Source organism: Pecten maximus, chromosome 16 (genome assembly GCF_902652985.1).
Source record: "Pecten maximus chromosome 16, xPecMax1.1, whole genome shotgun sequence".
Lineage (NCBI taxonomy): Eukaryota > Metazoa > Mollusca > Bivalvia > Pectinida > Pectinidae > Pecten > Pecten maximus.
Window position 1 is genome coordinate 32,657,570 of NC_047030.1, and position 15,109 is coordinate 32,672,678.

At 35.5% G+C, this 15,109-nt stretch overlaps 1 protein-coding gene and 1 non-coding gene across 5 annotated transcripts; both read right to left on the reverse strand.

The window, feature by feature from the left end:
* Nucleotides 1–735: 735 nt before the first annotated feature.
* On the reverse strand, nt 736–807 carry Trnat-agu. The gene has a single exon. It is a non-coding gene; the product is annotated as a tRNA-Thr (tRNA).
* Nucleotides 808–1,033: 226 nt separating this feature from the next.
* LOC117345284 (methylthioribulose-1-phosphate dehydratase-like) lies at nt 1,034–13,842 on the reverse strand. Of its 4 annotated transcripts, none has more exons than XM_033908338.1 (10): nt 13,657–13,842; nt 10,499–10,550; nt 7,615–7,709; nt 7,135–7,183; nt 6,419–6,536; nt 4,385–4,507; nt 3,989–4,062; nt 2,451–2,557; nt 2,023–2,086; nt 1,034–1,908 (listed from the first exon to the last, which is right to left on the reverse strand). In XM_033908338.1, the coding sequence occupies exons 2-10, from the start codon at nt 10,517–10,519 to the stop codon at nt 1,900–1,902; spliced, it is 660 nt and encodes a 219-aa protein (XP_033764229.1). In that variant the 5' UTR covers nt 10,520–10,550; nt 13,657–13,842; the 3' UTR covers nt 1,034–1,899. The 4 variants fall into 4 exon arrangements, with proteins under 4 accessions (XP_033764229.1, XP_033764228.1, XP_033764231.1 ...); XM_033908337.1 differs by having other exon boundaries at nt 1,034–1,965; XM_033908340.1 differs by having other exon boundaries at nt 1,034–1,846; nt 2,018–2,086.
* Nucleotides 13,843–15,109: the final 1,267 nt, after the last annotated feature.

Genomic DNA, 15,109 nt, shown 5'->3' on the forward strand with positions numbered 1-15,109 from the left:
AAAGGAAATATTTAAGATCACAAGTGTTGTGATAGGGTCAGAAGATCTCTTCAGTGTCCCAAATAGAAGTCAAGAAAGAGAGACACACCTGACAGGGAGCTAATATGTCCCCTTGGTGTAGGACTACAAGTAGGGGCCGCGGTGGCCGAGTGGTTAAGGTGTCCCGACACTTTATCACTAGCCCTCCCCCTCTGGGTTGCGAGTTCAAAAAATACGTTGGGCAGTTGCCAGGTATTGACCGTAGGCCGGTGTGTTTCTCCGGGTACTCCAGCTTTCCTCCACCTCCAAAACCTGGCACGTCCTTAAATGACCCTGGCTGTTAATAGGACGTTAAACAAAAACAAACCAAAATGACTACAAGTAAATACGGAAATGGTTAAAATTGTGACCTGCCACAGGGGCAATAGATGTCTGTTTCTACAGGATACCTATAATAAATACATATCACGACAATAGATCAATCTAATATCACAGCGGTATAAGAAATGCAAATTCACTAGATTAAGTTCAAGCTATACATTTCCCCCCTTTTTGACTGTTCTGTATTATACACCGTTGTAATTAACTTAATTAACGTAGATTAAAGTTCAGGACAAAAAGCAAATGTTGGCCAGACAATGGACACGGCAGACAAATAAGTAAAGTTTCTAATTAGTCTTGCTTGTAATGATCCCGAAGCTACCAGGGCATAGCATGAAGATGTCACATTTCCAAGTCACCGAGTCGCTTATGTAGCGGCCAGACCGGGGTTCGAACCCGGGACCTCCGAACACTAGACGGATGCTCTACCAATTGAGCTACCTGGTCACCGATAATCGACCCAGTCCAGTCCCGCTACACTAGCATTGCTCAAACTTAGCTAGCGTTTTCAAATCTATTGTCGATATCTGATTTAGTTTTGCCACAACATACACAGGTAATGATTTCGACGAAAAGAGATGAGTTCGCCTTCTCGACTCAGGCTGGTGCATCTTCAAAGTATTTTAAACGACACCAAGAGGAATGAAATCAATAAGAATGCTTTCATAAAAAATTGATTTCCGTATTTTTTTTTTATTTAAAAGAAAATCGTCATTCGAGAATTTTAACAACATGAAACAAATGTATACATAACGTAACATATTCAACCCGGATAACTAATACCGCATAAATGTCTGTTTTCACTTTTTCAAACATTCATTGTTCTCGTAAATAGTATAATGTCCGTTTTTCTCACCAACGGCTGAATACTGTAGTTTGAATATCCATCTACACCGGAGACCTTCGCAATATGCTTTTGTAGAGGGCCACTTTTTTAAAATATAGTAATCGTTTCCCTAATGAAGCAACAGCTCACGCTATTCTGACAAAGAATGTTTCACAAAGGAGTTAAAGTGCGATAAAATCATTCGGCCTCATCCAGTTGACTCCTCCTAACGTCGTTCGACCACATTCGATCAGTTAACCTCAATCATCCCTCATTCGATCCCCCAGCTCAGACTCCCGACACATTCGATCATTCCACCTCAATCTTCCTCATTCGATCCCCCAAACTCAAACTCCCCACACATTCCATCATTCCATCTCAATCTTCCCTCATTCGATCCCCCGAACTCAGATTCCACACATATTCGATCATTCCATCTCAATCTTCCCTCATTCGATCCCCCAAACTCAGACTCCCCACACATTCGATCATTCCATCTCAATCTTCCCTCAGTAGATCCCCGAACTCAAACTCCCCACACATTCGATCATTCCACCTCAATCTCCCCTCAGTAGATCCCCCGAGCTCAGACTCCTCACACATTCGATCATTCCACCTCAATCTCCCCTCATTCGATCCTGGAGACTCCAGCTCCCCTATTTGATCTCCTGGACCCCGGCAGCCCTCAGTGGATCCTCGAGACTCCAGCTCCCCTATCTGATCTCCTGGACCCCGGCAGCCCTCAGTGGATCCTCGAGACTCCAGCTCCCCTATCTGATCTCCTGGACCCCGGCAGCCCTCGGTCGATCCTCGAGACTCCAGCTCCCCTATCTGATCTCCTGGACCCCGGCAGCTCTCAGTTGTAACATGACATCAAATAGGTAATCGTAAGACTCACATCTGCAGCAAGAAAAAAAAGTCATGTACAGTGGAACCTCTATAAACCGAACATGCATGGGACATGACTATTTGTATATGTGATATTAATAATTTTGAATAAATCTCGAATACTACTATTATATCAACATAAATCATATCTAAAGGACGCTTCACTTGTGCCATTATTTTTGTTGTATTAACGTAATATACTCTTCTAGGTCTGTGCTGTTAAATCACGTTTAAAAAATATTCCGGTTGTTATGGCATGAGAACACGAAAATAAAAAAAAAACATGAAAACGCAAATATAATTAAGTTATTATGACATGTGAGTGAAAATGAAAAAGACATAAAACACAAATACAATTGAAGTTGTTATGACATACACTAGTTTTGTTTGTTCCCAGGTGTGCCCCCAGGCGTATATTCCATGGCCACGGACTAGGACGGCACAGGTGTCTGGATAATCATTCATAGCCTTGACCATTCCATCCTGTGTACAAAACAATATTTTACTCGTAATCCGTTAAATGTATAACGAAATACTGATGACAATATCCGTTGTTTACAGTTAAATACTACAATGGGTTGATCTACAAAATTACCAACCCTGAAAAACCCCGTAGTAAGGAATATCTTTAGTGTGACACTTAAGTGATTTCTAGGATACGTTTAATAATTTCTAGGACATACCTGTGATATCTAGAACACATTAATGATTTCTAGGACATATAGTGATTTCTAGGACTCGTCAGTGATTTCTAGAACACGTCAGTGATTTCTAGGACACGTTAAGTGATTTCTGGGACTTGATAATTTCACTCGTCAGTGATGCTAAAGTGTGTTTCTACCACAATGACCTGTGTTATTCAACTCTCAGACCATCAGTTAATCATTACAGCTGTTGATTAACAATCTGTTTATACCACACGCGGTATAAACTCTGTACGCATTTTGATTGGCTAACACGGTGAACTTTGACCCAAGCTGCAATTGTTATTGACGTCATCAATAATCTAATGACGTCACATCACAGGGTCCCGGACGTCACCGGTACACTTTATTTGCATAAGCGAAATTATACTTGGCCACGTTTCCCTTTGATTCAAGCCGATATTATTGTGGTAGAAACAGGTCACACGACACGAAATTGTTGGATATGGAATTTATTTCACACTCGTAAGTTATTTTTTAAAAGTTGCAAAAAACACTCGCTAAAGCTCGTGTCTTTTGTAACTTTTAAAAAATAACTTACTCGTGTGAAATAAATTCCATATCCAACAACCACTCGTTGTGTAACCTCTATTTAACTAAATGGGAACGTTCCAATGGGACCGATATAAAAGAAATGAATTCATTATATTCCCTTCAATATACCAACGTCAATTTACTTTAATTATATTATTCATTGCATAAAACATAAAATATGAAATGTAATATGATAGCATACTAAAATAAAACAGCAAAACAACTACATAACGATAAGTGTGAGACAATTAAAAAGAAATTAAGAACACATCTCATTCTGAGACATGTTGTGTGAATTGATGACATTGACTAATGACACATGCTAACGAGATACTGTAAATATTTGTTTTTCGTGTGGTTCATTTTTTCGCTTTTTCTTTCGAGAAATAATCACCGAACGAACAAACAATGAGTTTGTTTCATACTTTCCGCGGAAATAATGTTCATTGACTATAAAATTGAAAGATAAACTAAGAAGGTTATGGTCTATTTCATATTTCTCGCAAAAATAAGACATGCCGAAAAATTAAAATTCATCCAGAGATGTTAAGTTCCTTTCATTTTTTTTTTTTTTTTTTTTCGAAATAAATATTCTTTTTTGTCTCGATAAAACCGCGGTAATAAGCACCACCGAAATAAACAAATTTTGCAGTATGTAATATCAAGTAGATCTTACAATGAGTCCATCTTCGGTATGTGTGTTGTCAATGATAGGAATCGTCACGTCGTCTGTGAACTTGTGATTCCCTCCTGTGAATTAAATGCATATACTGATGATGTAACTAAGAGTTGTTCAAAATATGACATTTATTAAAAACGTTTATTTATTCATTTGTCAATAAAATAACTAAATGAATATCACAAGATATAGTTACAATATGGACATATATTTTCAGTGGGATGTTATTTTTCGTCGGGAACCTGATGAGATACCGGTAATATCCATTCATCAATCTTTGGGGACAACACCCGCAAAATGCAAGTCCACGAAAAAATATGCTTTACAGTATTTCAGGTATCATTCATGACTTTCTAAGATCTATGTTATAATCTATAATGGTGTCAACCGTACCTGTAGTCCATTTAGGAATTCCTTTTATCATTTGTAGATTGGAAAGGTGCAACGTGTTGCCGTTATTCATTAACGAAACCAGAACAGCTGACTTTGAGTGGAGATGGAAGACTGCTCCAGGTTCTACGAGTACGTTAAAAAAAATCTGATAGTTTCATCGATAATCAATAACTCAGACATACATGGACAAATTATGGTACAAAGTTGGCGGATATTGGTGTAACATCGTTGATATACAAGGCATTTTATATTGGCCGTTCTAGGGAATGAATTTAACGCCAACAAACAATAACAAAATATGCACGGGGGGGGGGGGGGGGGCAACGTCCCAGAAGGTAGAGAGTTGTAGCGATCCAGAGGAGTCTGTCGTGGAAACATCCAGACAATGTGTGTGAAAATGGTGATCCCCACACAGAGATTCATTCAACGGTTCGATTTATTGGAGAGAGTTGTTGATATGTTAAGACCATTCAACGGTTCGATTTATTGGAGAGAGTTGTTGATAGTTTCAGCCGAGACCATTGAATGAATCTCCATGTTGGGCTCACCGTTTTTACACACACAATTACAAAATATGTTAGTGTACGCACATGTAAACATAAACTAAACCAGCAAATAGCGATATTAAACTAACAAATCACGAATGTATATACAGCTTTAGCTGACAATACCAGGGTAAGAGAAAAACAAACAATTCAGAGACGAAATGAGAAAAAAAGGCGCCATGTGTCTCATCAACAACTGTATGTTGATAGTTAAATCGTATTTTTTTTTTGGAGCGGAATAGTCTTGGATCAAATCTATTAATGATTCCATTGTTCTACCATATTTGGAATAAAAATTATTTCAAAACCATAAAATGAATTGTCTCTTTTGTAGCTTTATGCAGGTAGATGATTGGTAAAACACCTGATTAAGATAAAGTAGACATAAAACAATATATATTATATATACATAATTAATTTTTCTTTGTTTTTATGGTAAATACTCAAATCTGATTGGTCGAAAAATTCTTTTCATTCTTCTATGAAAGAAATTCCGAGAATGGCGCGAAAAATGTGACGTCACAATACGACAATTGACGTTGCGTATTGATTTGAGAAAAAGAATCCCATTTAAAACCAGTAAAATTGTACATAAAACATGTTTTAAATTAGAAAATCATTTTAAAAAATTAATTATAAGCGTTGATGTCAATTATTTTTTAGTTTCATCGGGGTATGAAATAAATTTTGTTTGCTACGCGGATTCATACAGTTTGCAAACAAAATTTGTTTTATACCCCGATGAAACTAAAAAAAATGACATCAATGCTTAAATGTAGGTTATAATACATCCAAGTCTGGTAAATACCACTCAAGGGACAGGTGAGGAGTTGGCCAAGTGACATTTAAAGTCTAGTGGTGTTTACATAAATGATGAAGTAAATGGACAGTGTTACATGCGGACAATGTTTTTGGTATATGAAGGTGTCATTATAGACAGGTTCCACTGTATGCCAAGATGAAGAGTTATTTTACTATTTGTTACCTGCACATGCGTCTGCTTCTGGTTAGTATTAATAGAAAAATATTAGCCCCCTAATCGTACTATTTAAGGGTTAACTGTAATAAAAAAATTTACGTTATTGAGCAATAACACAAAAAACTGGGGTGTACTCTGAATAAACCGCGAAGCCGTTTATGAAAAGAGTACACCCCAGTTGTTTGTGTTATTGCTCAATAACATAAAAAGATATTACAGTTAACCCTTATAATTTAATTAACAACGATAAGAAACATTTTCATTAAGTTTAACATGTTTATTTTGCTCCAGATATTTAAAAACACATCGATAAATACAAAATCCCGTGAACAACGATTACTCCGCTGACGTCACAGTTTATTTTTTTTATGTTATGAAATGATAACATAATTTTTTGAGCCAATGAAAATGCTTGTTACAAGCAAAATTAAATTATAATGAAATCAATGATACCAATGTTTGCACTTCTATGATATCAAAGGTAAAATAGGAAAATATTATAACACTCACTTTTGAGCCGATATATATTTAGAAATACTGGAGAGCATTGTGATTTCCTTAATCCTTTTGTACACGACGGACCGGATATATCCTCTCCATCGGATGTCTGGACAAACAAGTCTTCCGACTAAAATAATAACGTAAACCTTCGGTAAACAAAAGAAGTTATCGGCACACATCGGTAACCATCGGAAAACATCGGTAACCATCGGAAAACATCGGTAACACATTGCTGTACTTTGGATCTATCGTTTTCCATCTCTGCTATTTGATCATGGAATTTACACGGACGCTAGCCACGAAAATAAAAATAACCAAAAAGGAAAAACACTATAGTGTTTGGAACAAATAATAGCGTTTGGTTTGAGTTCATCTCAATGCATTGCACAGAAGACTTAAAAGTTAAAAAAAAAAAAAAACACCTAAAATTGTATATGTACCTTAATTAAACGTTTTGTTTTATATATTGTATATCCAAAGTCTTAATGTGTTACATGTGATATTATTCAGTAGAAGATAAACTTCCGATAAAGTCTTTCCTTCCAATCTGTTATATTTCAAACATTTAAAAGGATTCTTCACTAAAGAAAATGTAGCTATTTTATATTTTCACGTTTTTAGATGTGAAGGCAGTCATGAAAAAGCATGAGGTACACATCACGTTCTAAACAATTTACTCTGACTTGTCAGCAAACCTATTTAACAGTTTGGTTTCATTTCCTCACCTGAATACGTTCCTTTTGGACTCCTGACGGTGTTATGTAAATTTCCTCTCTGCAACAGTAAATGAAACGAGAATAGTTACATGTAAAACCATCACTTCTATGTAAACAAATGTATATATATATATATAAACAATGGTTAATTTATACAATGGTACGCTATAATTGCTTAAATAGCTGATGTGCGTCTGTTTAGTAAGATATATGGCCAGTCGAATATTGAGATACTCTATTTAATGTTGAGACCGCCCCCGAAACATTAAGATACTCGTCATTCGGCTCACCTCGGCAGATTCCGGTACCCTAACGGAATCTGCCGAGGTGAGCCGAATGAGATACTCGCATTTTGAAATACATGTATGTGTATTTAATGCTGAGACCGTCCCCGAATTACTGAGATACCCGTATTTCACGCTGAGATTGTCCCATATTATTGAGATACCCTTATTTGATGCCGAGACGTTCCCCGAATTACTAAGATACCCGTATTTAATGCTGAGACTGCCCCCGGAACCCGGCATCCATCCATTGCTGTAGTAGAGGCGGCATAACTCTGGGATGACATTCCGCGGGTGATCCTGTTCACATTTAAAGATTTATTTGATGAAAATGATTAGTACAACATTGATAACAACATTTGACATATAATTATATAGAAATTACATTCGTTACATAAAACATCTAACCATTTCTACAAAAAAATGTCTGTCTACAATATTTGTGTATTTCCGTACACAAGAACAATATAGCATACATATAATGTACAATTAGTTAAATTTCTTTCATAATTTAGTGGCTATCAGTCAGGGTTCAAAGGTAAAAGGTCATGACCAAAGTTTAAAAAAAAATGATTTACGATATTTTCTAATAAAATCCTTTATAGATCATGTTTACATTAAATCCATAATCTTAATTACATCACGTTTTATCATTTCTTAAAAGAATTGCATTAAGCGTTATTGAAAATGAAAAAGAATCTATTTTAAAAATATTTCTTTAAAACTCTTTGAAATAACATCATTTTCGTAGTGTAAAGTAACGGAGTAACTACTGATAACAGCTTAACGTCATAACAACACAACGATGCTGTCCAGGGCCCAGAACACTATAACGACACAAGTAAACACGAGCTATTGTAGTACACGGAAGTAAACGAGCTATAACCCTAATCTCCATAAACATGTGACTGAGATAAAACTGTTCTTTGTATCAAATTCCAACCATAGGATATTTTAAAAATAACTGCATAGTTTTGTTAAGCGAGATCCCAGTTTTTATCCCCAGATTGCGACATATTCGACTCAAACACTCTCGTCGTCAAATATGACGATCATTCTTCAGACCTGTTTGTTTGTTTGTTTGTTTTTGTTTTTTTGTTTTTTTTTTCTATGATGTTGTTTGTTTGTTCTTTCTTTCTTTCTTTCTTTCTTTCTTTCTTTCTTTAGAACGATGCAAATCCACTAGCTAGTTTCTTAATCTGATGTGCAAATATGCAAATATTCCAAACTGCTTGAAGTTTGATTAAGAAAAATCCCTTAACGTATAATGCCATTTGAGCAATGACAAGGACCTTTTAACAATGGCATCACTTACCATGACCTCAAAACCCAGAAACTGGGATCGTCAGAGATATTATGGTTCTTCATAAGAATGTAAAAGTTGATCAAAACCATTCAAGAAATGAAGCTGTTGGAAACTCATTCTCTAATCAATGTCAGTGTCAAAGAAAATATTCACCATTACTTTACATCTCCCTATAACCAAAGCCATACAAAACATGTTTTAGAGACATGCAGCGACATAATATCCAGAAATAGACTACAGAAGAAGCGGAGCTCTATTGATTAAAAAGGCTGGAAAATTTAAGTGAGCAGTTCAAAAGAAACGCGACAAAAAATTAATGTGTAATGTTCTTCTCCCTGTAGGAAACAGACATCACCTTGAACCGCCCTATATACTTGTGACGGTATTCATTGAAACATTAATTTTTCAAGGTCTAATTCTTTTGATATTTATACAAGCTATAATTAAGTGTTTTTATTTTCAATAAATTACAATTATTGATCGGTTCATTGAGTTCGTACAATAAGTTTTAGTTACAAACAACGAAAAACATACTCAAAGAATGAGTAGTGAGCATTAAAAGGAACATCTGTTAGATTTTTGGCCTTTTTCTGACTTCATACATTCCTTGTTTTATTTGTGGACTCTACATTTTTTTTGTATTTGATAGCACGATAAAGGTCATAAATTTAAACTGTGCTGTAACTATTATTGAGTGTGTGGCTTTTAAAAGAAGTCTTGTCGCCGTAATAAAATTGTCACTACTCCAGATCTTAGTCAATACTTAAAGGGACCAAGTACCTGGAAAATATGTTTCTATATACATGTACAATGTATATCATCTCACTATTTAGTAACTAATCCATCATGCTAGCAAAGTGTCCTTTTATGATGGTAAAATCAATTTCATTGTATGATAAACAACACATTGTATGACATATCAATCATATCATATTAAGATAATAATTTACAATGTATAATTATTTTCACTTACAATGTAGGGTGGTAAATTATATGGTAAACAATTAATAAATAATCACATTGTATGATAAACAGTTACATTGTATGATAAACTATCACATTGTATGATAAACAGCTACATTGTACGATAAACAGTCGCATTGTATGATAAACAGTTACATTGTATGATAAACTATCACATTGAATGATAAACAGCTACATTGTACGATAAACAGTTACATTGTATGATAAACTATCACATTGAATGATAAACAGCTACATTGTACGATAAACAGTTACATTGTATGATAAACTATCACATTTATGATAAACTATCACATTGAATGATAAACAGCTACATTGTACGATAAACAGTCGCATTGTATGATAAACAGTCACATTGTATGATAAACAGTTATATTGTATGATAAACTATCACATTGTATGATAAACAGTTACATTGTATGATAAACAGTTACATTGTATGATAAACTATCACATTGTATGATAAACAGTCACATTGTATGATAAACAGTCACATTGTATGATAAACAGTTACATTGTATGATAAACTATCACATTTATGATAAACTATCACATTGTATGATAAACAGTTACATTGTATGATAAACAGTTACATTATATGATAAACAGTTACATTGTATGATAAACAATTACATTATTACGGGAATAATCGATATGACAAAGCTTGCATAATAATCAGTTTAAAGGCCTCCTTACGACCTTCTATTTATCTGTCACTCATATCGACTGTATACCTGTAACTGGTAACAGTTCAGTGTTAAACATGTACTAACTTCATATTAAAAAAAAATCATCTTACTTTGGGATAGTCCGAATCCATCGTCTAGTAAATTCTTCTAGAATGTTGAAATCTGTAATATAAAACATTCACCAATAGTATGTGTCGTCACACACCTGGAGGGATCATCTCCCTCGTCACTATACATATAATTAACCATGCCAGCAAATTTATATTTATACAGTCTCTGTGTCACAGACTATCGCTGTCCTTCACATTTATAATGGTCGTTGGGCGCCGAAAAAAAATTTGCCCTGTGGTAAACTAAACAAAGTATCTCTAACAATGTGTTTACATTGGACGTACAAATATATGCTGTGTATCATGAAATATGATATCCCTGAGAGATACATTATTATTCTCTGTACCTTTCTACAATTCTGTCTTTTTCTCCTATTTACTATTAACAAATATCTGTCTATCTACTTTTACATATCACAAAAAAAATATCAGTACTTTTCTTCGTCTGATCAGTCCATGCACCATGGGAGACAATAGATCTAGAGTCTACAAATTAATTACGTTGCATAGTTTTAAATGTACTTAACGAAGTAGCGATAAAAAAAACGCCATGTATGTCAATATTCAGAATGGTTTGAACGGATCCAAAACGGATTTAACTTAAAAGTGAATTCACAGTGAATCGAAGCTCAACCCCTCCCCCAACCACCACTTTTGACATTTCGAGTATACCCCATAATTGAGGAGTAGTAGATAATTTTTTTTCTATCAATATTGACCAGAAGCAGACGACTGTGGTGTTATCGAAATATCTTGACAATGTGACTAAATTCTGTAATAATGCGGCAGTTTTGCTCTGAAAAACGCCAGTCTGCAATTATGACAGAGATTATTGGTCATCGTGATTTGATGAAATCTACCGCGACAGACGATATGACACAACACTCGCTCAGGGAGTTAGTTTTCTTGTGCATTACATATCTGGGTCGACTATTTATTATCTACAAATATAACAAAGACGTAAACATAACTAAATACGGTGGCCATTTAGAAAAGAGAGTAGTCTGTTTGGATTGTTTACGTTTCTGGTTTATACAAAACAAAGGTAAAAGAAAAACCGGGTGAAAATGATTCTCGCTCTCTGTTTACACCGGAAGTGACATATTCTTTCACTGGTGTATCTTCACGTGCATGTAGGAAATATATCCGTCATTGATTCGGTAGCCAGACGGAAATTCGCCTAATACTAAGACTAGTAGGGCTGGATGAGTCCGAAGACTCAATGTTAAAAAGAACTTGAACCTGAATGTTGAATATTATATGGATTCGGCGTGGCTGTTTCGTATATAGTGTGTTAAGTGGCACAGGGACGTGTAGAAATAGCCAGAAATACATGTACAGTATACATACAAATGTATATATAGGTATTTCTGGCTAATTGTATCATGTGAAGTTTACATGTTAGTTATAGAAACATTTAGTATCAACAGCCTTGTGATAGGGCGTAAGAATTGGTCGTAAGAGGCGACAGAGTTTGGGATATTATCAAAATTCTTTTCTTCATAATGTCTCCCCAAACACTGCCTCACTTTAGGCCTTTAGTTGAGCGTTCGCCCCTGTGAGGAATACTTCGGGTTCTGTCCCCTTGCCGAGATATACCAGAGATATATACGCTCAGCATTTTAGGACTAAGGCGACTGATTTGTCGTTTAATAATGTGACCGCGTGGGGTGCCCTGCTGGGTGTCTCCGGCAGTATGTTTCAGTGAGATAGCACTATAAAGCCGACACCAGTTTAGCGCTATCACAAGGAGACGTGCATCTCGCACACAGGGCAGGCCATCGATCCTTAATTGACCATAGTTATTGATAGAATGATAAACAATAAAACACCAAACCTGTAACTAAATGATTATCACAGGGACTTGGGAATATGTTGCAGTCTATGTATGTTCGGCCATAGCCTTGTGCGTACCACAGAGCGCTGAAATTTTGTAACTGTCTTTGTGTATTTGGATCTATACTATAGTATGTATCACAGGGACCTGATAAATTGTTACAGTTTACGTATTTGACACAATCTATTATCACAGGGACCTTAGAAATTTCTACAGTCAATGTGTATTTGAACTTATCATAGTGTGTGTAACAGGGACTTGATAATTTGTTAGAGTCTACGTGTATTTGCCACATTCTAGTATCACAGTCCTATTGTGTATCCTAGGGACCTGATCATTTGTTACAGTCTAAGTGTATTCAGACCTATCATTATCTCTATATAATGAACACGGAGGAGTGTCATTACTCATCTTACCGAATATTAATCTAGCCTCCTAAAATGTGTGACAAATTACAGTGAGAGACTGTAACAAATCCTCAGGTCCCTGTGAATACGACCACAAGAGTCAACGTGATACTCGATAATATTACTCAGATAAAATCATTTGTAAGTGACGACTAACGACAGCGATGGGCCTGTACCAGCGAGCACTTGCTTTACCCCGTGACCATGCATACCCAATTCGTGACGCAGACGAAAAGCATGTAAACATTCAATCTAATTAAAATCGAGATGGTCATTCTCACTACTTTCATGTAACGTGGTGAGAATGACCATCTAGAAAATAGTGAGAGTGACCATCTCGATTTTAATTAGATTGGTAAACATTTGACACATTTTATTCTTTGCAGTCATGACCGATGAATATTGATATAAATTAACCACAGTATGAAAATATTTACTTATCGTATTAAACTTAATATGTAAACCTAGCGTAAGCGTTAACGACCTGAACTGTTGATATGAGAAGTTACGACATATTTGACTCAAAAATATCCTTTGGGTATATTAAATGAGCATTTGTCAATCGTGTTAGGTGTTGAAACCCAGAATACATAACCTGAGTTAGCTAAAGTGTATATTTACCTCACGATTTCAGATAAAAAAAACTAAGCTTAGGGACTTGGTATAGGGATTCCCAACCCACGGTCCGTGTATAAATCATTTATGTATACGGACTGTCGGCTTGAAATTCTGCCAATAAAGTCTATGTGATACCAATTACATGAAATATGTCATTGTTAGTTATAGTACTAAAAGCCATATCTCTTGTGCCTGCTCGCAAATAGAAGCATGCTTACAAATCATAACGTTCGGTTTTTCCTCTTAAACGATATTCAAAATAAATAACACAAGCAATCAAAATGAATCTTACTTACATAATATTCAGACAAGAACTGGTGTTGTAGAATCCAATAAAAATCCCCAACCAATCATCTAACGTAGAATCACCTGGAATTATAGCACGTGCTGACTCCCACTGTCTTATGTCCAACAAGGAACGTCTATAAATAAACCGACTGACCAGTGTCACAGTGAATACTATCCACTTAACCTACATATTTGTGTATTATCGAACGTGTTCGTAGTTTAAGCTATGACGTAGTTCTATATGTACAACCAGGTGTATTATTTTTACCAGTAAACATACGATTCTGGTTCAAGGCCACTGTTGACCGATATTCTATTATCAGTTACGGGAAATGTCCAGGAAAAGAATCGTTGGATAATAGTCTAATTGACAGTACTTTACAAAAGACAAACAGGTGATATAGTGCATTCAATGTAAACAACATTACCGGTGATAAAAATATTAAACCCAGAAATTGCAAACAAACCAACAAACAACAACAACAGCAACAAATCGGTCACTCTAAAAACAATTATACCGTCTGCTGACCCAGTGGTACTTTTTTCGGCATAGCCGTATAATTTTCTTTTGGCCCCGAATATGACGCGACAGGTGGCGTTACTGGTCAAGATGAAGTATGTGATTGGTCAATGTAGCGGTAAATGCAAAATACAGATATGCAGTTAAAAACGAAACAAAGATAAGATTGAATGCAAGCTGAATAAGTAGATTATCTTTTTAAATGACACATTGATAAAATCATATTCCCGATTCAAATGCAGTCTTATTATCACCAAAAATGATTCAAACTGATATAATTTTGTTATCCGTGCTGAAAACATTAGTTCGTTAATTTATTTCACCAGCAGTTTTACATTATAACCACCAGCATTAAACTATGCCGTTTATCTTTTTTAAGGATATTTCTTGTTAGTTCTTGCTTTCTTGTGGCGGTGATGTATTCGCTTTCGTGTCTTAACTTTCTAAAACCGTACCGTATAAATTCTAAAAAAGTTAACGGATTTATATAAGTTACTACAACGTGTTTCCGGATCCTATTCGTTTGTACAGTTTGAACTTAAAGATGCTGCATCTCTGAAAAAGTGTAATGAATTGTTATTATTTTGACAATAAATGACATTTAGTCCGTATATGTACATGTATGCCTATTTAAGACATACAAATAAATGAATAATAATTTTATAACGTCAGAAATTTTCGTAATGAAGCCCAGGTACATGTTGTATACAAGAGTCTGTCATTGGCCCGTGATTGTTCTATACAAGAGTCCGTCATTGGCCCGTGATTGTTCTATACAAGAGTCCGTCATTGGCCCGTGATTATTCTATACAAGAGTCCGTCATTGGCCCGTGATTGTTGTATACAAGAGTCCGTCATTGGCCCGTGATTGTTCTATACAAGAGTCCGTCATTGGCCCGTGATTGTTGTATACAAGAGTCCGTCATTGGCCCGTGATTGTT